Here is a 27,827-nt window from a genome sequence, read left to right as displayed (position 1 = left end):
AATTACCACAAAAACGGGATTAACGAGCGTTATAGACATGTCGTATCTATTTCGAGCTTGTTAATTTGTTATAAAAGTAGAATAATACTAACTAGCATGTTAAATGAATTGGAATTGGAATACAAATTTGTTTTGATTATCTATATCCGATTAATGGGTAAGGCTATTTATGGACGTGTGTCAATTTGTTTTTTGTGATAAATAAAATATGACACTGTTTATTTATTTGTCCTAGGTCATCGTGAAATCCCAGAGACTATAAGGGGGAGTTTTTTTTTCAAAATATAAAAAGTAAATATATGTCTACACTTAGAGTAGATCCCTAAAATAACAGAAAATATATATTAAAGGTTCGGTGTAGATTACATGGGTTTAATTCGACAGTTAATCCCATCACAGGAGAAATATATATTTTTAATCAGAATAATAATACCTAATGTTCATAGTTTCCGGAACACATGTTCGTCTACCGTCCCGATCTTTAGCTGTTGAGATATCGTTAATAAAGAAAGCATAGACAAAAATGTAGTAGGGAACGACACTCCACAATCGAACGAACGTTGGCTATATGGTGCAATATTTAGATGAATTAGATCGAACATATATGTGGGAGCTATATCAAAATATTGACCGATTTGAACATTATTATAAAATTATAAATATATGTCTATTTTTTCGGGTAGCCTCCATATAAGGGTACCCGAAATTTTTGGTATTTTGGGGTTCTTGAGCGCGTTTTACAATTAAATTCGGATCAAATTTCTCCACTAAAAATTAAAAATATAGGTCCACTTTCTCCGGTAGTCCCCAAATAACGGTAATTTAGTTCTTTTTGGGTAGCAAATAGCTCCTATAAAAATTATAAATATGGATTAAAATTTTCGGGTAGCCCCCATATAAGGGTACCACCAATTTTCGGCATTTTGGCTAATTCTTTAAATTTAGTACATTGGGTTATTATAGAATATAAAAAGTTTCTACTAAAAATTTTAAATATAGATCCACCTTTTCTGGTAGCCCCCATAAAACGGTACGCTAAATTTTCAGTATTTTGGGGATTTTGCGCGTATTTTTCGATTGAAGGTGCTGTAATTTAGTACTTTGAGTTCTTATTGTGTAGCAAGTCTCTCCACAAAAATTGTAAATATATGTCCATTTTTTCGGGTAGTCCCCATATAAAGGTGCCCCCAATTTTAGCACAACTCGTTTATTTTGCCCAAGGACGAAGCCTATTGAAATTGGGAAAAATCGGTTTAGATTTAGATGTAGCTCCCATATATATTTTCCTTCGATTTAAGATAAGTGGTGCAGCAAAGTTCCTATATATCTTTCGATTTGCACAAAATTTGGCATAATTAAGTCTAGAGTGGTGTGTGTTCCGTTTCGTGAAAATCGGTTCAGAATCCCATATGTATTTTCGTCCGATTTAACGTAAATGGTGTACCAAAGTCCCTTAATATCTTTCGGTTTGCACGAAATTGGGCACAGCGGAATGAATTGCGTCTAGAACAGGGTGTGCTAAGATTCATGAAAATCGGTTCAGATTTCGATATAGCTCCCATATATATTTTCGTCTGATTTTATGTAAATGGTACACCAAAGTCTCTATATAATTTTGGATTTGCACGAAATTTGGCATAGCGTACTGAATAAAGTCTGGGGTGGTGTGTGTCAAGATTCGTTAAAATCGGTTCAGATTTAGATAAAGCTCCCATGTATATTTTCGACCGATTTTGTTTATATGTGCACCAAAGTCCCTATATATCTTTCGATTTGCACGAAATTTGGCATAGCGTACTGAATTGAGTCTAGAATGATTTCTATTTGGGATTAATTCCAAAATCCCAATTTCTGATTGGGATTAAATTTAGAACAGAGTAGCATACCAAATATCGTATATTAGCTTTGATTTAAATCGATTGTACGAAAACGACTCTAAATTTGCCCGAATGAAATGAAATTTATCATGAGTTGCAGAAAGGCATGTGTATGGATTGATGTTAGTCGGTTCACTTCTGGATAAAGATCACTGACATGAAATTGTTAGGATATATATGTAGATGCATTCACATTGTCGTAGCACCATCAAAATATCTAACATTGGTCCGGACCTTTATGGAAATATAGAAATTATGTGCGAAGAAGTTTGTTACTCACTAAGAACTTAAATAAGCAATACGATTTGAATATGCATCTGAATGAGGCGGTAACGTTACATAGTAAAATATGGATCTATATCAAAAGATGGATCTATATTGTCATCTCTTAACTAATATGTACCGTACTTGAACATACTTTAAAAAATAAATTGTTCATAGAAACGTATTTACTGTAAAAGGCCGACTTTTTGTCAGTAGTGTTATATTTTTGTAAGTAACACCTATGCTTACTCTTAAAAGAATTGGACAGACCGATGGACACTCATGGTTAGATCAACTCAGCTAGTCAGGGTCTAGGAAAAATATTTCGCGGCGTTACAAACTCTTGGGGCCACACACAAAACTATAATACCCTGACCACAAAGCTGTGCTGGGTATAAAAATCCTAATTCCAATTTGCGACATTCGGAATTTATCCAAATAATTTCATTTATGACTTGCTTTTAAAGAACCTGAGAAAAAATGTGCTATTGAGAATTTAATTATTGTTCCAATGACCACAAAGTGAATTCCAAAATTTAAAATCCTCATATACAAAATTCGTCATCCTTTTCTGCAGTTATTTAAAACATTTTCTTTCAGATATTAAATTCCTAGGAATTTTTACTTTACATAAAATTTTTATGTGACAATATTTTTAAATGATCTACAACAATTTAAAATCTCAATTTGGACCTATTCGGATTTTTTCCTAACAATTATGCCAAGGACTGCATTTAAAATTCCAAATTTTAAATTCAAAAATTCTCCATCCTTCTCTGTAATTGTTTAAAACATTATCCTTAAGTTATTAAATTCCTAGGAATTTTTATTTTACATCCATTTAAATAATCCTCCTCCGTCACCCTCCACGTATAATTAATATTAATATTGGAGTGTCACAATGCGTATGCTTAACATTAACCCAAACAAAATACACAACACTCATACGTTCCCACACCCACAAAAAATCTTAAGAAATTTCGTTGGCAAACAATCACTTAAATCATGATATTTTGTGAAAATGCTGGAGGAAACGGTGAGCAAAAGTCTAGCAGTAGCACCATAGAGAAAAAAGCGCCAAACTTTTCTACCAAAAATGGATTTAATTAAATTTTCGCTTGAAACCAGACGGCTGTTCTCATGAAGAAGTCGAGGACTGCTTTGAAGTTGGTGGTTTGTATTTTAAGGGCAAAAATAAAGAACAAGAAGAAGAAGAAGAAGAGAATTCCACTGGAATTCCAATTTTTTGTTATTATATTTTTTTCTTTTCTGTAGATTTTTTATTTCTATTATTTATTTTATTTTTTGTTACGCCTAAAGTGAAGCATAATCACTTTTTTACTTGAAGTAGATGAATTGCGGCATACAAATTACTGCTTGTGTATGTTTCTTTGCTGGTTAGCATCGTATCACGCACTTGAAAATTTTTAAAATAAATTGTGAAATGTTATGAAAATGTAGAACGAAAGAAAAATTATGATAGGCACCAAAAAAGGAAGGAAGAAAAAAATATGAGAAAAAATCAGACAGACACCAAAAAAAAACATCTGTGAGTCGCCAGCTAAGGTTTCCTTTGAGGGTCGGAGGGGAAAATTAATCAAGAAACAAAAAAATCATCTAAAAAACAAAACAACTTCGCCCGACCCTGTAAAGCCTTTTCGAGATGAACCCATACAGAATACCAACATCATCATCGTCATATGTGACTTGCCAGCCATCCTGCCAGGCTGTTGGGGAATTTTTCAGCTGCTTTATTTCCCTGCTGGTTCAATGTTTATGTTTTTTCCTTTGGAGAGCAGACTTCATATCTCACCCCCTCCCTTTGAAACTAAAGGAAAAGCGGAATTTGTTGTTGCTGTTTGTTTATTGTGGCGCTCAAAAAAACAAACCTCCAGCATGAAAACGAAAACCAAAACAATGTCGAGAGAAGGCCAAATAGCTGTGGCATACAATATGGTAGGAAAAAAATGTTCGGATTATGCTTACAAAAAATATGTGTTGACAAGCCGCTATGCCAGATGGAACCTGAAATTTTTTTTCGGATTAAAATTTTTTTTTCCAAAATTTTCACTTATATATTTTTTTCAAAACACTTAAAAAAATTCCACACTTTTCACTTTTCTACATTGATACACAAAATATTTTTTTTTTTTGAATTTCTTTTTGATTTTCAAAACTCCCGCAAAAAACCAAATTTCTAATTTCACAACTTTTAGTATTTCGTTAATTTTTCGTTTTCGTTCTATGTGTGTGCGCTTGTGTGTTTTTGGTTCAATATTTTCGTCACACACATTTAAATCGGCGGCATTCGCTTCCTACTTTTACGTTGCCTTAGCAAAATTGGACGCACGATAAACTCGTCTCGTCGTAGACTGAAATTTTTACGTTTGCCTGAAAAGCCATAAAGGATGCAAAAAACACATCGTTTTGTGCAAAGCAGCAACAGCAGCCCACCAACAACAACAACGAGAACAATAACAGCAGCAATAAGAAGAGCAATAACAACAAACCGAAATTGCTACAAGCAACGACAACCACACAGAGCCGGGCAAAAGCAACACAACCACCATTAATGCCATTCCCACCACACTGCCACCCTGCAGCCAGCCATTTCCAGCACAGATAACAGCCGAAGTAGCAGTAGTAGCAGCAGCAATGACAACAACAGCAGCAACAACAATACGGAAAAATCCCATTGCATTTTCATAGAGAACTAACGACAGCAACAACAACAACAACACCGAAAATGGCAAACAGCAACAGCCTTTTCCACATAAAAGTCAGCCAGCCAGCCAGCTCACGACAAGTCCGTGTATTTTGTACTCCAAAAACGATGTGGCTGGCTGCTGGTTTGTCACACGACACAACAGCTCCTAAAAACTCCACCAAAAACAAAGTCATAGCCAAGCCAAACCAAATGGCAAACTACGAACGACGAAGTAGATGAAAAAACTCCTCCGTTTGCTGGTTGTGCAATAACATTTCGCAGCAAACTGTCCATAGTTCGGCAGTTCATTCGCAGAACAGCAATTGAAACTCATTACCGTGTACTCTCCGCATTTTTCGTAAAACCTGCAAAGACCTCAAATTAAACGACTACCACCTTGGTGGTGGTGAAGTTGTTGGTATTACTCTCAATTGTAAAAACAAAAATACCCTCACAATAAATCTTCATGTTATCACCAACTAACATTTCTATGCCGCTCACCTGGTGAGCAGGTTGGGAAACTACATTTTCTCTCATGTCATGTCAGTAAAGGAATTTCAAACGATTCTCCATTCTCTTCAGTATCTCCCTTCATAAAGGAAAAACAAATAATTACTCTCACCAAAGTATACAATATATTGCTCACAGATATGCTCCCAAAAATATGCCTTGGTAATCTCTCAGATATGCTCCCAAAAATATTCTCTGAAAATCTCTAAACATTTTAATTGAAATCTTTGCTCCCAAAAGTAGGCTTTCAAAATCTCTCGATATTCAAAAATCGTGCTCACAAATATATGCTTTAAATATTTCTCAATATTCAAAAATCGTGCTCTCAAAAATATGCTTTGAAAAATCTCTCCATATTCTTCCCAATATTTCCAAAGAAGAAATCTTGCTCCCAAAAGTATGCTCTACAATTGCTCAAAAAACTTTTGGCTGCAAATGCAAACACTTCTGGCTCCCAAAAGTAGGTTTTCAATATTCTCAATATGTTGCTCTGTAAAACAAAATTTTGTCCTTTAATGTGCTCAAAAAAATGTCAATATTGCTCCTAAAAGTATGCTATTGAAATATTTTTTGGCTGCAAACTACAAACTCTTCTTGTGCCCAGCAATAGGCTTTAAATATTCTCAATGCATTTTTCAGAAAAACCAAAGTCTCCGCTTTTAATTTGGTGAATAATTTCAAATATTGCTCCCAAAAGTATGCCTTGAAATTTAACTCAATTTTTTTGCTACAAAACACATGCTCCCGAAAGTATGTTTCACATCTTCTCAATGATTTTCGTTCTCCAAAATACAAAATCATTTGCTCCTCAAAGTATGCTATTTCTTCCTGCCATCCATAAACGAAAAATCTTGTTTTCCCAAAAGTATGCTTTAGATTTACCACATTCTTTACTCATTCTTGCTCTCAAAACTATACTTTAAATATTCTCAAAATTTTGTTCTACAAAATACAAAAAAATTCTGTCTCTTCGAAATATGCTATATTTGTTCTCAATGTGTTTTCCTGCAAAATCAAACATACCTGCACCTATAAGTATGCTTTAAATGTTCTCAAAATATTTTTTCTCGAAATTTATTAATAAAAAACCTTGCTCCCAAATGTATACTTCAAATTCACTCATTCATACTTATTTGCAAAGCAAAAGGTATGCTTTATATTTTCTCAATACACTCAGCTGCAAATTCAAAAAATTCCTGCTCTCAAAAAAAAAAATCTATTAAATGTCTCTCCCCTTAAAGTATGCTTTTAATGTTCTCAATAAATTCTCCTAAAAATATGCTGTACATTTGCTCAAATATTTTTTCTGCAAATAGAAATGAATTTTTGCTCGCCAAAATTTTTTTTAAATACTCTCAATAAATTCTCCTGTAAATTAAAAAATCTTGCTCTCAAAAATATCTTTTGAAGTTTTATTATTATCTGTAAATTCTAAAATTGAAATAAATCGTTTTGCAAATGGCAAACCATTCTGATTCACAAAAATAGGTATTTTAGTACCTTTCCAAAATGCAATAAAAATTTAAAATTTCCTGCTTTTATAGGGTAATCTTAAGGTATTACAAAACTTTTAATATTTATATTGAGCTAAGTATGTTTAAAATTCATCCGAAACAAATTCGGAATTTCAAAATTTTGCTTCTAAAAATATACCCGAAAATCCAAGTTCCAAAAATTCACTGCAAATTAAAGAAATTAGTTTGATTCATGTTATTATTCAATAAAATATGCTTTCAACTCCTCAAAACTTCTATAATATTTAAAATTTTGTTTATATGTGCATATGTTTGTAACAGGCAAAAGGAAACGAGATAGACACATGGTTCCTTTTGAGAATATGCATAGAATCACTTTCTGAGTCGATTTATGCATGTCCGAATTCCGTCCGTCTGTCCGTCTGTCCGTCTGTCTGTCCATGTTAAATTGTAAACAAAGTACAGGTCGCATTTATGATCCGAATTGGATGAAATTTGGCATAGGTCACTTATTCGGCCCAAGGACGAACCCTATTGAATTTGGGAAAAATCGGTTCAGATTTAGATATAGCTCCCATATATATATTTAACCGATTTAATGTAAACGGTCCCTATATATCTTTCGATTTGCACGAAATTTGGTACAGGCTAATCATTTAGGCATATAATGATGTCTGCCAAGTTTCATGAAAATCGGTCCAGATTTAGATATAGCTCCCATATATAGTTTCGTCCGATTTCAGGTAAATGGTGCCCCAAAGTCCCTATATATCTTTTGATTTGCACGAAATTTGGCATAACGTACTGAATTAAGCCTAGAGTGATGTCTGCCAAGTTTCGAGAAAATCGGTCCAGATTTAGATATAGCTCCCATATATAGATTCGTCCGATTTCATGTAAATGGTGCCCCAAAGTCCCTATATATCTTTTGATTTGCACGAAATTTGGCATAACGTACTGAATTGAGCCTAGAATGATGTCTGCCAAGTTTCATGAAAATCGGTCCTGATTTAGATATATCTCCCATATATAGTTTCGTCCGATTTCATGTAAATGGTGCCCCAAAGTCCCTATATATCTTTCGATTTGCACGAAATTTGGTAAAACCTAATCATTTAGGTCTAGAATGATGTCTGCAAAGTTTCGTGAAAATCGGTCCAGATTTAGATATAGCTCCCATATATAGTTTCGTCCGATTTCATGTAAATGGTGCCCCAAAGTCCCTATATATCTTTCGATTTGCACGAAATTTGGCATAACGTATTGAATTGAGTCTAGAATGATGTCTGCCAATTTTCATGAAAATCGGTCCTGATTTAGATATATCTCCCATATATAGTTTCGTCCGATTTCATGTAAATGGTACCCCAAAGTCCCTATATATCTTTCGATTTGCACGAAATTTGGCATAACGTACTTAATTGAGCCTAGAAGGATGTCTGCCAAGTTTTATGAAAATTAGTTCAGATTTCTATATAGCTCCCACTTATAGTTTCGTCCGATTTCATGTAAATGGTGCCCCAAAGTCCCTATATATCTTTCGATTTGCACGAAATTTGGTACAGCCTAATCATTTAGGTCTAGAATGATGTATGTAAAGTTTCGTGAAAATCTGTCCAGATTAAGATATAGCTCCCATATATAGTTTCGTCCGATTTCATGTAAATGGTACCCCAAAGTCCCTATATATCTTTCGATTTGCACGAAATTTGGCATAACGTACTGAATTGAGCCTAGATTGATGTCTGCGTTGTTTCGTGAAAATCGGTCCACACTTAGATATAGCTCCCTTTTATTATAGATTGATTTTAAGTACTTGACACACCAAGGAACCAATAGGAACAAAACGTTCTGAAATTAGTATAACGTATCCTGTGACAAGTTTGTTTGAAATCGCTTAATATTTGGCCCGATTTCAAGTAAATTGGGCATCAAACTCCTCATGTTAGTCAGTTTGACATCAAATTTTGCACAACGTACAAAATTGAGCATAGAATTATGTAGTTTCGTTTTCTAGAAGTACAGACATAGCACAACGGATGACCTATTTATATTTGTTTGAAGTCGATTTACATACTTTATGGATAGATCTACGTAGATTCACATTTAGATAAATATCACATATTTTATTTCATTCAAGTTCATGCTAATAGTCGTTTTTAATATACCCATAGTGGTGAAGGGTATCATATAGTCGGCCCCGTCCGACTTTACTACTTTCCTTACTGGTTTTAAAACTAGGTTTGGAAATTCTGAATATTTTTTCCAAAAATATACTGGAATTTCAAAATGTTCGCTACCGAAACCATATTTAAAAAATCTTTCAAATTATAATTTATTTCAAAAAACAAACCGTCATTAATATTAAAACTATACTTCAAATGGTTCTGAATAGATTCCGTTAATTCAAAATTCTTACACCTCAAAACGACATGCGTTTGATTATCTGCACGGTTTAGTTCCCCCAGAAGATATAGTCAAAATCTTCTCATCACAAAAATTTGAAATAATTCTCCATGGCAAACGTGTGCTTTAAATGCTTCGGATTTATTCCCTTATGCTATCGCAAAATAATCTTATCATATTCCCCATATACCCCTCTTTTTAGCTGCAAATAACAAAAATTTAAGTTCCCCTAAAGTATGCTTTCAAATTCTCACATTATCTAACACCTCGAAGTATGTCACATATTTTCGATATTTTACAGCCTGAAAGCATGCTCTACCCACAGTTTTTTATACTCCATTATTTATCTGAACATGTTAAAACAGTAAAAGCTGAATGGTTTAAAAGCTATTTTGTGGTTTGAGAAGTTCTCACGGAAGCTACAATTGTTTTGTAAACAGGATAAAACTTCAATAGTCGGTTCTGTAGATAGTTTGGCGTTATAGTTTTAATAAAACTGTTATTACTATTGTTGCCTAGTTTTAGGTGCTATAATTGTTTCAGAGAGCTTAAAATATTTATTTAACAGAAACGTATATGTTTCCACATAGTAACCGTTAAAAGTGCACAGATTTTCCGTTAGGAATTCAAATACACTTATGGAGGATTTCATTAAAGTGTAACGACCAGGGAACCAAAAACAGACACTTTAAGTGAGTACAAATAGGAATCATATGGAGTTTTTCATTTTCAGAACTAGAAAAATATGAAAAATCTATTATTGTATGCCATTCAATTTTTCAATTATTTTAGAGTTTAAAACATATCTTCCATAAAATGTTTTCGAAGCACTGGAAGACAAATGAAATTAATATTTTGGCAGATGAGAAAAACTATCATACAACATTTTAGATAATTGTCGGAAAATGTATTCTGTACAAATTCAAATCCAAGACAACAATATCAAATTTCATCAAAAATTGTAGTATAAGTCTGATGTAAGACAATCTTAGCGACCGATATAGCGTTATAATTGTACGTGATTTAATAATTACCGGTTAATTTTTTATTAAATTGTAAAATATAATGCGAATTACGGAATATTCACATAAAACCAGTAAGGAAAGTAGTAAAGTCGGACTGGGCCGACTATATGACACCCTTCACCACTTTGAGTATATTCTACATAGTTTCCTAACAGACGTCGCCTTTTCGAAAGAACATTGACATGAAATTAAACGAAAGATATATAGGGACTTTGGCGCACCATTTACATTAAATCAGACGAAAAAATATATGGGAGCTATATCTACATCTGCACCAATTTCCACGAAACTTAGCACACATCATTGCAGACTCAATTCAGTACGCTATGCCAAATTTCGTGCAAATCGAAAGATATTTAGGGACTTTGGCGCACCATTTACCTTAAATCCAACGAAAGTATATATGGGAGCTATATCTAAATCTGAACCGATTTTCAAGAAACTTTACGTTCATCATTCTAGGCCTACTTCAGTAGGCTATGCCAAATTTCGTGCACATCGATAGATATATAGGGACTTTGTTGCACCATTTGTCTTAAATCGAACGAAAATATATATGGGAGCTATATCTAAATCTGAACCGATTTTTCGCAATTTAGACATAACTTTCATACATAAATATTGCACTAAATACTCTACGTATGTTCGATTGAGATGAAATTTTATACGTTATGCCTAAAGAAATATAAAAATCTTTCTGGAAAATATTTTGCCTTTTTTTTTGCCATCTGAGAACTCAGAATGCCAAATAACAATCATTTTGATTAAAAATGCTTTTAAGATTATCAGAATACCGAAATGGGGAGGACTCTTTACATGCCTTCAATATTGACAGTTTTCTGTGAAGGTCGTTTTTACCTAATAAGAACGCAGAATGCCAAATTTGAACCATTCATTTCGGTTCATCTAAATCTAAATTATACCAAATTTAATACCATTTAGTACACATACGTACATAATCTCAATACTATCTATACCATGCAATGCAATGGAAATCGTATTACCCAATGTAAGGATTCTAGCTCTATCGGTTCACTCTAAATCCAAATTGTTCCAAATTTAGTGTCATTTAGTACACATTAGTAGACATTTCCAAAAATTCCTATATACCCCAATCAAACACGCCTAAAGTTATCATAACGTCAAATTTGAATATTCCTGCTCTATCGGTTCACCCTAAGTAAAACATTTCCAAAAACCACGTACATATCCCAATCCTACACTCTGACGGTAATGTTCATTTCAAATCTCAAGATTCTAGCTCCACCCGCATCTCTATGTTCAAATTGTACCAAATTCAGTACAGTTTGGTACTTTTCGTATACATGAGTACACGTTTTCAAAACCACCTCCATATATCTATCCAACTTTTTAACCTTCATTCGTATTCCAAATTTCAAGTATTTAGTTCTATCCATTCATATGCTACGAAATTGTAACAAATTTAGTACATTTTAGTACTTTTCGGATACTTATAGTTCGAATGTCCAAAACCACTTTGGTACATATATCCTACAACACAGTAACCCTAAATCCAAATTTCAGAGTTCTATGGTGTGGTTCGCCAATTACAAATGGTACCGTATTTGGTACTTTTCGTGCCGTTCTAGTACGAATTTCCAAAAACCCAACTTTGGACCAAGAGTGACCCTTACTTAACATTTCAATATTCTACCTGCAGCCGTTTCATCTGGGCGTTGAATCGTTAAGTCAGTCAGGCAGCCATTCTTTTCTCTTTTATTAGCATAGATTTTCTGGGAAGATGCCACATTTTTTCACAAAATACAACGATTTCGATTTTCGTATTTATATTGATTTATTCTCCAAAAACCCACAATGACCATTTATATGTACTTCGGTTGGAAAATGCGGCTAAAGCCTTAATAATGCCAAAAATGACACGGCACCTGGAGATTATGCCAAAATACCTACCTATATTAAAAAATCTTCTAAGATTTTTTTCAACCACTTCGGAAAATGGAAACCTTCAAAAATGTTTTGGATCTTTATATGAAGGTTATTGCGAAAATAAATAAATTATCTACCCACTAACAGTTCAGAATACCAAATTACTGTTACTGCGCTTTTTAAATACATCAATGACCATCGAAATACCTAAAATTGGATGCGATATTGATATTGATAAGATTTACAATTAAATGATAAAGTGGAAAATATGCCGCACATCTTTAAAATACCGAATAGATCGAAACTATACGAAAACAAAGACCGATGCATCCTACAGGAGTAGTATCAATTGATGACCAAACATTTAAAGGTATATCCTTAATTTTGCGTTATCGACATCAATCGATTATCAATAAAAAATAATTGAAACTCTATAGTGGTCTACTTTTTGTGATAACTTTCTGGTAATATTTTTATTTCGCACCGATGTGAGCTGTTATCACAACTGCAAAACATTAAGCGGTTTAATCAATATAAATGTTACGTTCTATGGTACACCTAGCCCTATGTCTAATGTTACACCTCAACATGTATGTTATATACCAGTGTAAATAACAGTCAACCCTTAGTTAACATTTATCTTTACATGTTATCCAAAGTTAAATGTATCTATCCTCCCCTAAACACAATGAGGAGAAATTTCTGCACAGATGGAGGGGAAATTCATCCCTTAGATAAACTGAACGAATATAAAGGAGTAAATCTGCAAAGGGGGTTAGGTTATCTACTGTTAATGGCATTGCAGATATCCTTAAAATAAACTACCCCTCTGTAAAAAGAATCTCAGTAGTTTGCAGAACAGAAGTTATCAAAATGTTAGGGGTTGTAATCCATGAGAGATGATGAAATGTTAAAATCCGACAAAAGGCAGGAGTATCAACACAACATTAACAGAGGCATTGCTGGACATAAAATTGCACATAATATTATAACGATTGTAAAGGAATTTCAAACCGTGCAAACATATTTTTCTATCGGAAAGGAGAATTTAATAAATTTGCACGAAATTTTAGTTCGAGATTCTTAGAAGTAAAATGAAAAACAAACCAAAATACATTTTTATTCAATTTTTAATAGTTTCCTAATTGTAGCCCCTGAAATATTTATTACCGAAAGCTTTTAACGTAACGTTCAAAAATGTCCTTTTTCGATTTGTCACAGTGCCAAGTTTTGTGCAATTTCTCTGCACTATTTCTTCCTCTTCTTCTTCTCATTCTCCGATATGTATTTTTATAGCTGCAATTTTAACTGTTATAATTCCATTGCATTCCATTGTGCATCGATGTTCGCAAATTGCTTTTAAAAATCCCTTTTTAAAAGCTTTTTGAGCTGTTTTATTGCCATGTTTATTTCCACTGCTACTTCATCAAGAGCCATAAAATTTTGGCAATAAAATCAAGAGGCTTCTAAAGGAAGCCATAAATTTTGGGGTGGGATGAGATTTGTTTGCTAGATGGTCGTTATTTTCAGAGAAGATGTTGAAAATATAAGATTTTTGGAAATAAAAAGGGTTTAGAGACGTGGATTTATTTTGTACTATAAGGGGCCTGGCTTTATTAACGAATATTTTTTAGGGGTCTATAAGAGGCCTGGATTTATTAAAGAATATTTTTTCAAGGGTCTCCACAAGGCGTGGATTTATAAAGAATTTTTTAAGGTTCATAAGAGGCCTGGATTTATTAAAGAATATTTTTCAAGGGCCAACTGAGGCCTGGATTTATTAAAGAATATTTTTAAGGGCCAACTGAGGCCTGGATTTATTAAAGAATATTTTTCAAGGGCCAACTGAGGCGTGGATTTATTAATGAATATTTTTCAAGGGCCAACTGAGGCGTGGATTTATTAAAGAATATTTTTAAAGGGCCAACTGAGGCGTGGATTTATTAAAGAATATTTTTAAAGGGCCAACTGAGGCGTGGATTTATTAAAGAATATTTTTAAAGGGCCAACTGAGGCCTGGATTTATTAAAGAATATTTTTAAAGGGCCAACTGAGGCGTGGATTTATTAAAGAATATTTTTAAAGGGCCAACTGAGGCGTGGATTTATTAAAGAATATTTTTAAAGGGCCAACTGAGAGACGTGGATTTATTAAAGAATATTTTTAAAGGGCCAACTGAGAGACGTGGATTTATTAAAGAATATTTTTAAGGGCCAACTGAGGCGTGGATTTATTAAAGAATATTTTTAAAGGGCCAACTGAGGCGTGGATTTATTAAAGAATATTTTTAAAGGGCCAACTGAGGCGTGGATTTATTAAAGAATATTTTTAAAGGGCCAACTGAGGCGTGGATTTATTAAAGAATATTTTTAAAGGGCCAACTGAGGCGTGGATTTATTAAAGAATATTTTTAAAGGGCCAACTGAGGCGTGGATTTATTAAAGAATATTTTTAAAGGGCCAACTGAGGCGTGGATTTATTAAAGAATATTTTTCAAGGGCCAACTGAGGCGTGTATTTATTAAAGAATATTTTTAAAGGGCCAACTGAGGCGTGGATTTATTAAAGAATATTTTTCAAGGGCCAACTGAGGCGTGGATATATTAAAGAATATTTTTCAAGGGTCTCCACAAATTCCTAATATATTTTGGCTGTTCACAATTGTTTTGCTTTTTTTATAGTCATAACAAAAATACCTACCTACCAATTAAGTGCCATCAACTATCTCACAAGGACTCAGGACTTTTTATATCCATATCTGTATATCGGTTTATTAGTCTCACTATACAAATAAAATATTTTACGATTGTCGTGTCCTACTTTACTAATTTATTTTTATTACAATATTTGCACAGTCAACATTTTACGTTGTAATTTCGTTCTGATGAAGATGCTGATGTAGATGATGCCAGCTGATGTCTCGCTGCCGGTTATTATCATTCGCATCAACAGCATCATTTTAAGTCGAGTTTTATGATCATACAGCACTTCAAGTCATGAATCTTTTTCAACATATGAACACCACCACTACCATGTGAGTATGTCAAATATGAAATTGCTTAATGGCTAGCAGTGAAGGTAAAAAAGGTGCTCTATTTTCCTCTCTCTCCCTTTTTCTCTTTTAATGGCTGTCAGCAGAAAAAAATCCGTTTATTGGATATGTCGTTGTGATTGCCATTTATAACAATTCATTTTCGCTTTTTAACCTAAATGATTTTTATGTAAGAGTAGCATCCTCAGGTCATGGTATATGCATGTGTGCGAGTGTGTGTGTAATAAATTTTATATGGTGTCTTATTACAGGTGATATATGTTAATGGCTTAATGTTTATTTGCATGGAGCTGAGTGGAGGTTTCATACCCATGATGCTCATTTTAATTGGCAAAAGTAGGCAAATATTTTTTTCAGGGACCTATATAAGGCATAGATTTTTAAAATATTTTTTTTTTCGGGGAGATTTTTAAAATATTTTTTTCAAAAATATGCAATATACTTAAAGGCCTTTTAAAAATAATATTTTCTTTCAACCTATCCGTAGATTTTTTAAATATTTCTTTCGGGACCTATGTAAGGCATGGCTTTTAAAATATAATATTAAAAATCCAAACCTTACTTTTGTGTGCCTGAAAAATATTCTTTAAAAAATATTATTTTTTAGGAATTTTATAAAATATCATTAAACCCTCTACCTCGATGCTCAACATCTTTCTTTGTATGTGCAGTTTAATGTGTTAATTATAACTACCATTAAACCAGTTGCTCAAAAAAGTGATGTTCCTCTTTTATTACCCATCATTAAATACGCCTATCGTCATAAACGCTAATAGCTCTAAATAGTTTAGCTTTGCCACTGAAACTCAAACATATGCACTTATGTGCACGGGCCATTATAACATCATTTAGAGACGAGGAACCACCTAGCCCATAATGATCTCTAAATATATCCTTTGTAGCAAAACACCCTCCATCAATGATCTACGATTTTATATAAAGTGGGTGGATTTCAATAAAAGAGATAAAATATGTTCTTATAAAGAAAACCCCATTTCAAGTTCGATTTTTATTACTTTTCACCGTTTTCATTTGACGAAGCTATTAAATCCCTCTTCGTTTGGCAAGCAGTCACTAAAAACAATTAATTTACCTTTACAGAGAGAATTGAGGGTAGGAATAATTGGCTGTTGGAATCTGCCGAACTTGTGTCTACTACCACTGAAAATCAGTAGCAGGACTAATAAAAAATCTTCTGACTTTTGATGAAAAGCCCCGTCAGCTTTTATAAGAAGATTCTGGCTCTGATATTCTAAAAGATTTTTTTTTCTGACTTCTAATTAGATGTACGTAAGAAGTACACCTAGGCCTCCTATAAAAATTCTCTTTGAACATCAATTCGAAGTCCTTTTCCTCTTATATATGACGTCGCTTCTGAGCATCTATAAACAGTATCAATTAGCTTTTTGAACTTTAATAAGAAGACCTTTGGGCCTTCAAACATTTCTTGTAATCAGAAGCCTCCAAGAGCCTAGTATAATAAGTCCTTTTTGTTTTTCTAAAAGAAGCCTATATTAATATTTATTTGAAGTACCCTTTGGCACACCATCAGAAGTCCCTACAAGTCTTCAAAAATATTCACAAATTTAATGTACTCTCCAGCTTATGGTGGAGGATAAAAGAATCGTCATGACCGAAACGTAATCACAGCCTCCATATTGGTATCTCACAAAATTTTCGATATTCCGAAGTTGCATTTCCCAACCCAAGTGGCTGTACCATGGCATTTCTAGTTTTCGTAGGGTAGTTAACATCCATGTAGAAAATAAATGTCCATATTTTGACATAGTTCCCATATAATCGTCCCGCCCCTTTCGTGTTCCGGCTTCCTGGAGGTTTAAAAACGTGTATACAGTAAGTTGGTGCATATGAAGGTTTTGCTATATATTCTTTATTTTAAGACGAATCACGATAGTGATCCCAATATTTGTGGTGGAGGTTTGAAAATTAGCATTGATATTACTCCGAGGATGGTTGGTATTTCAAATGTGGTATAACAGTCCAATTTCCATATAACAGTCCCCCGAAATATTCGCTATTATAGGGATTTTTGACATTATGCCTACTGATCTTTATATCCTATAAGAAGTCAAATTTTGCTTTCTATGCGATATCATTTCGGTTCTTCTTCAACAGAAATCCCTTCTGTAAGAAGTCTCTTCTAATTTTCGATAGGAACAGATTTCTATAAACATTCATTTTGAACATCTATGAGATGTACCCTCTAACCTTTCACAAAAAGAGTCTTCGGCCCTTCAATAAGAAGTGTTCACAGGCTTCCTACTCAAATTTGTTTTTTTTTACCTACTGAAAGAAGTATATTCTGACCTCCCATAAACAGCCCCATATGCCTTCTATAAACAGTACCTGCTGGTCCCTTCATATATATAAGAAGACCAAGGTACTTTCCATACTACCTTTCTATAAGAAGTATATTTTGGCATTCTTAAAGAAAGCCCGTGCTGGCCTTCTCCAAAAGTCCCAGAAGACTTCTATAAGAAGAGGTCAGATCTGAACTTTTGGATCATATTCTATAGAAAGTCCCTTTTGAATTTATATCCGATATACTTTCTGGCCTTCTATAAGATTTTCCTGCAGGCCTTCTATATGTGTTATTTGTTGGTAAAAATGTATTCTCTGAAAATGTTGACTATATGTCGCGTATGTTTTCGGGACATTTTTAGTTTCTATGCATGTTTTCACTTAACCCCCATATAAAAGTCCCATCTCCTTATACTTACTTTGAAGAATCCACATTTTTCAACCAATTTTCCTATCTGCAATTTGGAATTGCGTTTTCATAAAAAAGATTCCTCCTTGGTTCATGTCTTGACATGGCCCGACCTATTTTAGTTATTTTCAAATACCCAAAATTCCAATCCGGTTTTTATGTATTTCGAAACCAATAGAAAACTATACTATTGGCCAGGAACATGATTGGGCATTGAATAGGGTCATTGTTGTTGTATTTTCTATTTATACATTTAATTAAAGAATAACATACGCAAACAAATTTTTAAAAATCAAAATACCCCCTTATATATATCCAAAGCATTTGAGAGGAGAACAAATTTTTCGAAAATCCATTTTCAAAATCAAATAATAACATTTTATATATTTCAAACAAATAGTTTTTATTGGATATTAAATAAAATTCAAATATTAAAATAGCCATGTGGATACATACGTCCATATTTGTGTTTACTTACAATCTGTGCTAAAAGGATTACAAAGATAAACTTGGGGGGGGGGGGGGGGGGGGGGGGGGGGGGGGGGGGGGGGGGGGGGGGGGGCGAAGGACATACATATATATGGGCAAATATATTTAGTCTCTTTTCTAGTTTTTGCAAATGATTAACAAATATTTTTCGTTTTCCATCAAGTGGGGGGCATACACACATAACAAAGTGCAGCTGATAAGGGTATCTTTGCCAAACTGGACATTTGACCAGACAATCATCAATTAATCCAAAGGTCAGAATTGTATTTTCGCAAAGATGGAAGAGGGAAGCGGGGTGCTGGACTCTTTCACTTTCTGTCTGCCTATAATAATTGTCTGTGAGTTCGATATTTACTTAGTGTCGCATGGTGTAAATATTGGAAAGTTCGATCTCCAACCCCAGCTCAGGGTCTTCTGATGCATTTTCATGGGGAGGTAATGCAATACCTTGAAAGAATAACAAACAAGCAAAGGAACGAATATACATGCCAAGCAGACTGACTGACAGGACACTACCCTTGTTGTGTTTTGTAATCTTCTTCATCTTCCTCCACCTCTACCCCCTTGTCATCTTTATTTTTATAGGATTTGTTGTTATCGTATATTTTGACAGAAGTTAAGTTCATCAATGAACTGTGTAAAAGTCAGGTCTATTAGATTTGCTGGAGGATTGGGCGGAGGAAGGGCAGATAACATCAATAAATGCATTGCACATTCCGGAATAAAAATATCTGAAGAGATATTTTTTTGGGCCAGAAAAACAAAAGCATCCTTAATTAAATGATGTTACTGCATAAATGCAGTCGCATTTCCAGAATGTCAAGAGGTACGGGGGGCTGTTGACCAAAACCAAACATTAATTTAATTTGTAAATAGACATGTGAATGTGTTTACTTACAGGGAGGGGGACAAGGGGTGGAGGGGGGAAGAAGATAAGAAAACAAACTGATTTTTAGAAAATAATTTAACTTGGTGAGAGAGAGAGAGAAAGGTATTGATTTTTAAAGAATATTTTTCCGGGGTTACAAAGGCTGGAATTTTTATAAAATATTTTTAAAAGCACCTTCAACCGGAGTAGATATATAAAAGAATATTTTTATGAGTGCAAAAAAATATTTGTGACTACAAAAGAAAAATATATATTTTTGCGGGGTCTTAGACAAGCGTTGATTATGCATTGTTTGAAATCGAAATCCCTTCTGGCCTGGTCTTTAATAAGAAGTCCCCTCTGACCCTTCTATAAGCAGTTTCCTACAAGAAGTCGCTTCTGGCATTCTAAAAGAATTCCTTTCTTACCTTCTTTCTTCTATAAGAAGACATTTCTGGTTTTCTAGGATAATTATCTTCTCGCCTTCTATAAGAGGTACATTATTGTCTTCTATAAATAGTCCTTACGGGATTTTGTAAGGAGTCTCATCTGGCCTTCTTCTGTCTTTCTATGAAAAGTACCTACTGGACTACTGGAGGAAGCCTTCTATAAATAGCCCTTCTGTAAGAAGTCTATACGTGCCTTCTACAGGAAGTCCTTACTGGCCTCCTATAAAAAGTTCCTACTGGCATTCTATAAGAAGTCCATACAGGGCTTCTAAGAGAAGCTTATAGAGGAAGTCGCTTCTGACATTCTAAAAGAAGTCCCTTCTTACCTTCTTTCTTCTATAAGAAGACCTTTCTGTTTTTCTATGAGAATGATCTTCTGGCCTTCTATAAAGGGTACATTATTGTCTTCTATAAATAGTCCTTCCGGGATTCTGTAAGGAGTTTTATCTGGCCTTCTTCTGGCTTTCTATGAAAAGTACCTACTGGACTACTGGAGGAAGCCTTGTATAAATAACCCTTCTGTAAGAAGGTCCTACTGGCCTTATACTGGAAGTCCTTACTGGCCTCCTATAAAAAGTTCCTATTGGCATTCTAAAAGAAGCCCATACAGGGCTCCTAAGAGAAGCCTCATAGAGGAAGTCGCTTCTGGCATTCTAAAATAAGTCCCTTCTTACCTTCTTTCTTCTATAAGAAGACCTTTCTGTTTTTCTATGAGAATTATCTTCTGGCCTTCTGTAAAAGGTACATTATTGTCTACTATAAATAGTCCTTCCGGGATTCTGTAAGGAGTTTTATCTGGCCTTCTTCTGGCTTTCTATGAAAATTACCTACTTGACTACTAGAGGAAGCCTTCTGTAAGAAGGTCCTACTGGCCTTCTACAGGAAGTCATTACTGGCCTCCTATAAAAAGTTCCTACTGGCATTCTATAAGAAGTCCATACAGCGCTTTTAAGAGAAGCCTTATGGATGAGCCCCGTCTGGCTTTCTATAAGAAGTTTGTTCCGGTTAGATTTGCAAACAGGGTTCTTCAAGAGGCGTGGATTTATTAAAGAATGTGTTATGGGGTTTACAAGAGTCGTGCATTTAATAACGAATATTTTTAAGGCATCTATAAATGCCGTATGTTTAAAAAACATCTATTAAAGGCCGCAGTTTAAAAAAAACAGTAAGGTAAGTAATTTATATTACAGCAGCACGTTGTGTCAATCGGCCTAGCTATGGATCCTTTTACGAAGCTTAGCATCAACATTCTAGACTTAATTCAGTACCCTATCAGTACGTTGTGTCAATCGGCCTAGCTGTGGATCTTTTCACGAAGCTTAGCAACATCATTCTAGACTTAATTCAGTACCCTATACCAAAATTCGTGCAAATCGAAATATATATAGGGACTTGGGTGCACCAATTACCTAAAATGGGATAAACATATATATGGGAGTTATATATATATCTGAACAGATTTTCAGGAAACTTAACACATATCATTCTAGACATAATTCAATACGCTATGCCAAAATTCGTGCAAATCAAATGATTTTCAGGGACTTTGGAGCTACATTTACCTAAAATCAGGCGAAAATAAATATGAGAACTATATCTAAATCTAGACCGATTTTCAGGAAACTTAATACACATCATTTAAGACCTAATTCAGTACACTGTGCAAAATTTCGTGTAAATCGAAAGTTATATAGGGACTTTGGTGTACCATTTACATTAAATCGGACGAAAATATATATGGGAGCTATATCTAAATTTGAACCGATTTCCACGAAACTTAGCACACATCATTCTAGACCTAATTCAGTAGGCTGTATAAAAATTCGTGCAAATCGAAAGATATATAGGGACATTGGTACACCATTTACATTAATTCGGACGAAAATATATATGGGAGCTATATCTAAATCTTGACCGAATTTCAGGAAACTTAACATACATCGTTCTACGCATAATTCATTACGTTATCGAAAGATATATAGGGACTTTGGTGCACCATTTACATGAAATCAGACGAAACTATATATGGGAGCTATATCTAAATCTGGACCGATTTTCACGAAACTTAGCAGACATCATTCTAGGCCTAAATGATTAGGCTTTACCAAATTTCGTGCAAATCGAAAGATATATGGAGGGACTTTGGTGCACCATTTGTGTGAAATCGGACGAAACTATATATGGGAGCTATATCTAAATCTGGACCGATTTTCACGAAACTTGGCAGACATCATTCTAGACCTAAATGATTAGGCTGTACCAAATTTCGTGCAAATCGAAAGATATATAGGGACCGTTTACATTAATTCGGTTAAATATATATATGGGAGCTATATCTAAATCTGAACCGATTTTTCCCAATTTCAATAGGGTTCGTCATTGGGCCGAATAAGTGACCTATGCCAAATTTCATCCAATTCGGATCATAAATGCGACCTGTACTTTGTTTACAATTTAACATGCACAGACAGTCAGACGGACGGACGGACATGCATAAATCGACTTAGAAAGTGATTCTATGCATATTCTCAAAAGGAACCATGTGTCTATCTCGTTTCCTTTTGCCTGTTACAAACATATGCACAAAGACATAATATCCTGTACCACAGTGTGGTGAAGGGTATAAAAATGGGTTGTATGGGGACTACCCCAAAAAGGGGGCGAGTATTAATAGTTTTTGGTAGGGAGATTTGTTACCATATACGACCTCAAAATTCCAAATTACAGCGAATTCGGTTGAAAAACGCGCTCAAGAACCCCAAAATACCTAAAATTGGGGGGTACCCTTATATGGGGGCTATCCGAAAAAATGGACCTATATTCATAATTTTTCGTGGAGAATTTTGGTATCTATTAAGAACTCAAAATACTAAATTACAGTCAATTCGGTGGAAAAATATGATCAAAACCCCCAAGATACTGCAAATTAGAGGGTACCGGTACATGGGGGCTACAAGAAAAAATTGACCTATATTTATAATTTTTTGTGGAGAAATTTGGAACCCAATAAGAACCCATTGTAGCAAATTTCAGCGAATTCGGTTGAAAAACGTGCTCAAGAACCCCAAAATACCGAAAATTAGGAGGTACCCTTATATAGGAGCTATGCCTAAACGTGGACCGATATATCCCATCTTCGAACTTGACCTGCCTGCAGACAAAAGACAACTTTATACAAAATTACAGCCTCCTATCTCAATTCCTTCAGAAGACGGACGGACAGACGGACATGTCTAGATCGTCTTAGAATTTTACCCTGATCAAGAATATATATACTTTATAGGGTCGGAAATTAATATTTCGATGTGTTACAAACGGAATGACAACATTAATATACCCTTAATACTATGGTGGAGGGTATAAAAAATTGTTTTGAGGACGTGGATAAAAAAATATTTTTTTAGAAGTCGTTGATTTTTTTAACAATTTATTCACGGTTCTAAAAAATTTACTGTTTAACCAAACGATTATCCTGTCCACTGAAAATAGTATTTGTATTGGATTTTCATTAGGTCCAATATGCATTGATGCTTATCATCCAAGTGCATGTGTGTGTTTGCAAACATTACAATACAACAATTTCAATTGATTCTAAATCTCAGATTTCCGAATTCTATCGAAGGGGGTTGTTTCTTCGGTGATACTTTACATCTAAACGAAAAAAAGGTTTATCATTAGGGATTGCAAAACTAAAACAAACACACATGCAGAAATTTTATTTAAATACACAGCCAAATGGAAAGCATATTGTTTGCCAAACTCACAAAAATACTGGACATATGGACTGGACTTAGGAGGGAGTTTATCTTCGCTGCATTGATTTATTTATTTGTTTGTTTGTTGCTGTTGATTTGCCACAACAAATAATTCCGAAAAAACAGGACATTGGTCTTCTGAGAAGGGATTTGCTGTTGATTTGAATTAAGTTTGAAAGTAGACAAAAAAGGACTAAGGCTTCAGTGTAAACAAATCATTATTGGGAAAAATACTTCTGTTTTCCTTTCGGTCTTTAGAAGTTTTGTCATTAGATTAAGGATCAATGGATATAAATAAACAAATGTTTAAACAAAAAATCAATAAATACCATATGTTCGAAACTATTTTCAAAAGCGATTTCAACGAACCTGCTCCTCCTAAATCAATTTTTATTGAATATTCTTCCAGGGGTCTAGAGAATTGGAATATATTTTTATGAGGTCGATAAGAGGCGTGGATTTATTAAAGAATATTTTTTTAAGGAGTCTAGTCAACTACAGGCGTGGATTTATAAAAGAATATTTTTCAAGGGCCAACTGAGGCGTGGGTTTATTAAAGAATATTTTTCAAGGGCCAACTGAGGCATGGATTTATTAAAGAATATTTTTCAAGGGCCAACTGAGGCGTGGATTTATTAAAGAATATTTTTCAAGGTCTATAAGAGGCGTGGATTTATTAAAGAATATTTTTCAAGGTCTATAAGAGGCGTGGATTTATTAAAGAATATTTTTCAAGGTCCAACTGAGGCGTGGATTTATTAAAGAATATTTTTCAATGTCCAACTGAGGCGTGGATTTATTAAAGAATATTTTTCAAGGTCCAACTGAGGCGTGGATTTATTAAAGAATATTTTTCAAGGGCCAACTGAGGCGTGGATTTATTAAAGAATATGTTTCAAGGTCTATAAGAGGCGTGGATTTATTAAAGAATATTTTTTCAAGGTCTATAAGAGGCGTGGATTTATTAAAGAATATTTTTTCAAGGTCTATAAGAGGCGTGGATTTATTAAAGAATATTTTTTTCAAGGTCTATAAGAGGCGTGGATTTATTAAAGAATATTTTTTCAAGGTCTATAAGAGGCGTGGATTTATTAAAGAATATTTTTTCAAGGTCTATAAGAGGCGTGGATTTATTAAAGAATATTTTTCCAAATATTTTTTCTAGGGCCTACACAAGGCGTGGATTTTTAAAGAATATTTTTTCAAGGTCTATAAGAGGCGTGGATTTATTAAAGAATATTTTTTCAAGGTCTATAAGAGGCGTGGATTTATTAAAGAATATTTTTCCAAATATTTTTTCTAGGGCCTACACAAGGCGTGGATTTTTAAAGAATATTTTTCCAAATATTTTTTCTAGTGCCTACACAAGGCGTGGATTTTTAAAGAATATTTTTTCTAGGGCCCACACAAGGCGTGGATTTTTAAAGAATATTTTTTCTACGGCCTACACAAGGCGTGGATTTTTAAAGAATATTTTTTCTAGGGCCTACACAAGGCGTGGATTTTTAAAGAATATTTTTTCTAGGGCCTACACAAGGCGTGGATTTTTAAAGAATATTTTTTCTAGGGCCTACACAAGGCGTGGATTTTTAAAGAATATTTTTTCTAGGGCCTACACAAGGCGTGGATTTTTAAAGAATATTTTTTCAAAGACTATAAGAGGCGTGGATTTATTAAAGAATATTTTTTCAAGGTCTATAAGAGACGTGGATTTATTAATTTATTTTTTCTAGGGCCTACACAAGGCGTGGATTTTTAAAGAATATTTTTTCAAGGTCTATAAGAGACGTGGATTTATTAATTTATTTTTTCTAGGGCCTACACAAGGCGTGGATTTTTAAAGAATATTTTTTCAAAGACTATAAGAGGCGTGGATTTATTAAAGAATATTTTTTCAAGGTCTATAAGAGACGTGGATTTATTAATTTATTTTTTCTAGGGCCTACACAAGGCGTGGATTTTTAAAGAATATTTTTTCAAAGACTATAAGAGGCGTGGATTTATTAAAGAATATTTTTTCAAGGTCTATAAGAGACGAGGATTTATTAATTTATTTTTTCTAGGGCCTACACAAGGCGTGGATTTTTAAAGAATATTTTTTCTAGGGCCTACACAAGGCGTGGATTTTTAAAGAATATTTTTTCTAGGGCCTACACAAGGCGTGGATTTTTAAAGAATATTTTTTCTAGGGCCTACACAAGGCGTGGATTTTTAAAGAATATTTTTTCTAGGGCCTACACAAGGCGTGGATTTTTAAAGAATATTTTTTCTAGGGCCTACACAAGGCGTGGATTTTTAAAGAATATTTTTTCTAGGGCCTACACAAGGCGTGGATTTTTAAAGAATATTTTTTCTAGGGCCTACACAAGGCGTGGATTTTTAAAGAATATTTTTTCTAGGGCCTACACAAGGCGTGGATTTTTAAAGAATATTTTTTCTAGGGCCTACACAAGGCGTGGATTTTTAAAGAATATTTTTTCTAGGGCCTACACAAGGCGTGGATTTTTAAAGAATATTTTTTCTAGGGCCTACACAAGGCGTGGATTTTTAAAGAATATTTTTTCTAGGGCCTACACAAGGCGTGGATTTTTAAAGAATATTTTTTCAAAGACTATAAGAGGCGTGGATTTATTAAAGAATATTTTTTCAAGGTCTATAAGAGACGTGGATTTATTAAAGAATATTTTTCAAGGGCCAACTGAGGCGTGGATTTATTAAAGAATATTTTTCAAGGGCCAACTGAGGCGTGGATTTCTTAAAGAATATTTTTCAAGGTCCAACTGAGGCGTGGATTTATTAAAGAATATTTTTCAAGGGCCAACTGAGGCGTGGATTTATTAGAGAATATTTTTTCAAAGACTATAAGAGGCGTGGGCCTGCACAAGGCATGGATTTTTTACAAATATATTTCTAACCCATTTTTCTAGTGGCTTAAATTCCCTTTTCGTCCTCTTTTTTCATGTAAAACTGAAAATCCTTTACTTAACAAAACGATTTATTAAAATGGCCATAATTTACGGACAAAAGGTAGGTGATTTAGCACTCCTTTAACACTCGACACCATATGGCGATGATTAATATGCAAAATGCTATCAAATTTATGCCAGTTTAAAGCAAATGGAAAAAATACCAAGGCTACTATTATTAAGATAGGTTAACATAAGTATGCCCCTGGGGGGGAAAGGGGGTTAGCAATTTACACCTTTGGTGGCCGGGCAATAAAAAGGGCACAGTTGGTTGGCAATTGCTTGAACTTTCGTAAGGTAAATGAAACGAGACTCCGAGATATGGAAAACAAAACTTATAAAGTACACTAACACCATAATAAATAAAAGGATAATCGAGGACAAGGTGTAAGCATTAAAAGGATAAGTAGCAAGGTATGACCTGAAGGAGAAGTAAAGATTTTATTTTCTGCTAAGAAAAAAAAGCTTCCTTTACACCTCCCGAAGTTTCTCAATTGTGAAAACTTTTCAAAAAACTTACCGTTATTATGATTGAGAAAGGCATTTTCCGCATCTGTCAAATGATGACTATTCGAACCGCCGGCTGCCTGTTGATCCGTTGGATTTGGTGTTGAATAATCATAGCCGGCGCTACTACCACCAGTACTACCGGCTATTGACTTGTAGACATGTTGTGACAATTGTTGATGACGCATTTGTTGATGTTGTTGTTGCTGCTGCTGTTGTTGCTGTTGCAAAGACGAAGCTGTTGTCGCCGCGGACGAGGAGCTATAGGGATTATTGTAAATATTACGGGTATCGTTCGAAGACGATTGGCTAGTGGCACCCAGGCCATTAACCGGAAAATGACGAGATTTAGCTGGAAAGAGAGAGGAAAAATAGAAAAAATTAAATAACAAATTTTAAATAAATCTTCAATTCAAAAACTATTTTTTTCAGAAGTCTATGGAAGTCGAGAATTAAAAAAAAATCATTTTTCAGAGGTCTGGAAATTACATGAATTTTTATACCCTTCACCACACTGTCCTACAGGGTATTATGTCTTTGTGCATATGTTTGTAACAGGCAAAAGAAAACGAGATAGACACATGGTTCCTTTAGAGAAAATGCATAGAATCACATTTTAAGTCGATTTATGCATGACCGCCCGTCCGCCTGTCCGTCCATGTTAAATTGTAAACAAAGTACAGGTCGCATTTGTGATTAGAATTGGATTAAATTTGGCATAGGTCACTTATTTGGCCCAAGCACCAACCCTATTGAAATTGGGAAAAATCGGTTTAGATTTGACATAGATACCATATATATTTTCGTCCGATTTTAGGTAAATGGTGCACTATAGTCCC

The 27,827-nt window shown here is 34.2% G+C and overlaps 1 protein-coding gene across 1 annotated transcript in view; it reads right to left on the bottom strand.

Moving 5' to 3' along the window:
- The window catches only part of LOC133321279 (uncharacterized), a gene marked incomplete at its 5' end in the record, with an annotated part of 108,753 nt that extends 81,413 nt beyond the window's left edge, over positions 1-27,340 (bottom strand). Inside the window, one exon of the mRNA XM_061530375.1 lies at positions 27,002-27,340. Coding sequence (XP_061386359.1) covers positions 27,002-27,340 — 339 coding nt within the window. The remainder of the gene's footprint in view (positions 1-27,001) is intronic.
- Between the last annotated feature and the right edge of the window lie 487 nt (positions 27,341-27,827).

The sequence above is a fragment of the Musca vetustissima genome, unplaced genomic scaffold, assembly GCF_032173495.1.
Source record: "Musca vetustissima isolate MV318-11 ecotype Yass unplaced genomic scaffold, APGP_CSIRO_Mvet_v1 utg57970, whole genome shotgun sequence".
Lineage (NCBI taxonomy): Eukaryota > Metazoa > Arthropoda > Insecta > Diptera > Muscidae > Musca > Musca vetustissima.
This window is presented reverse-complemented; position numbering and strand designations above follow the sequence as displayed.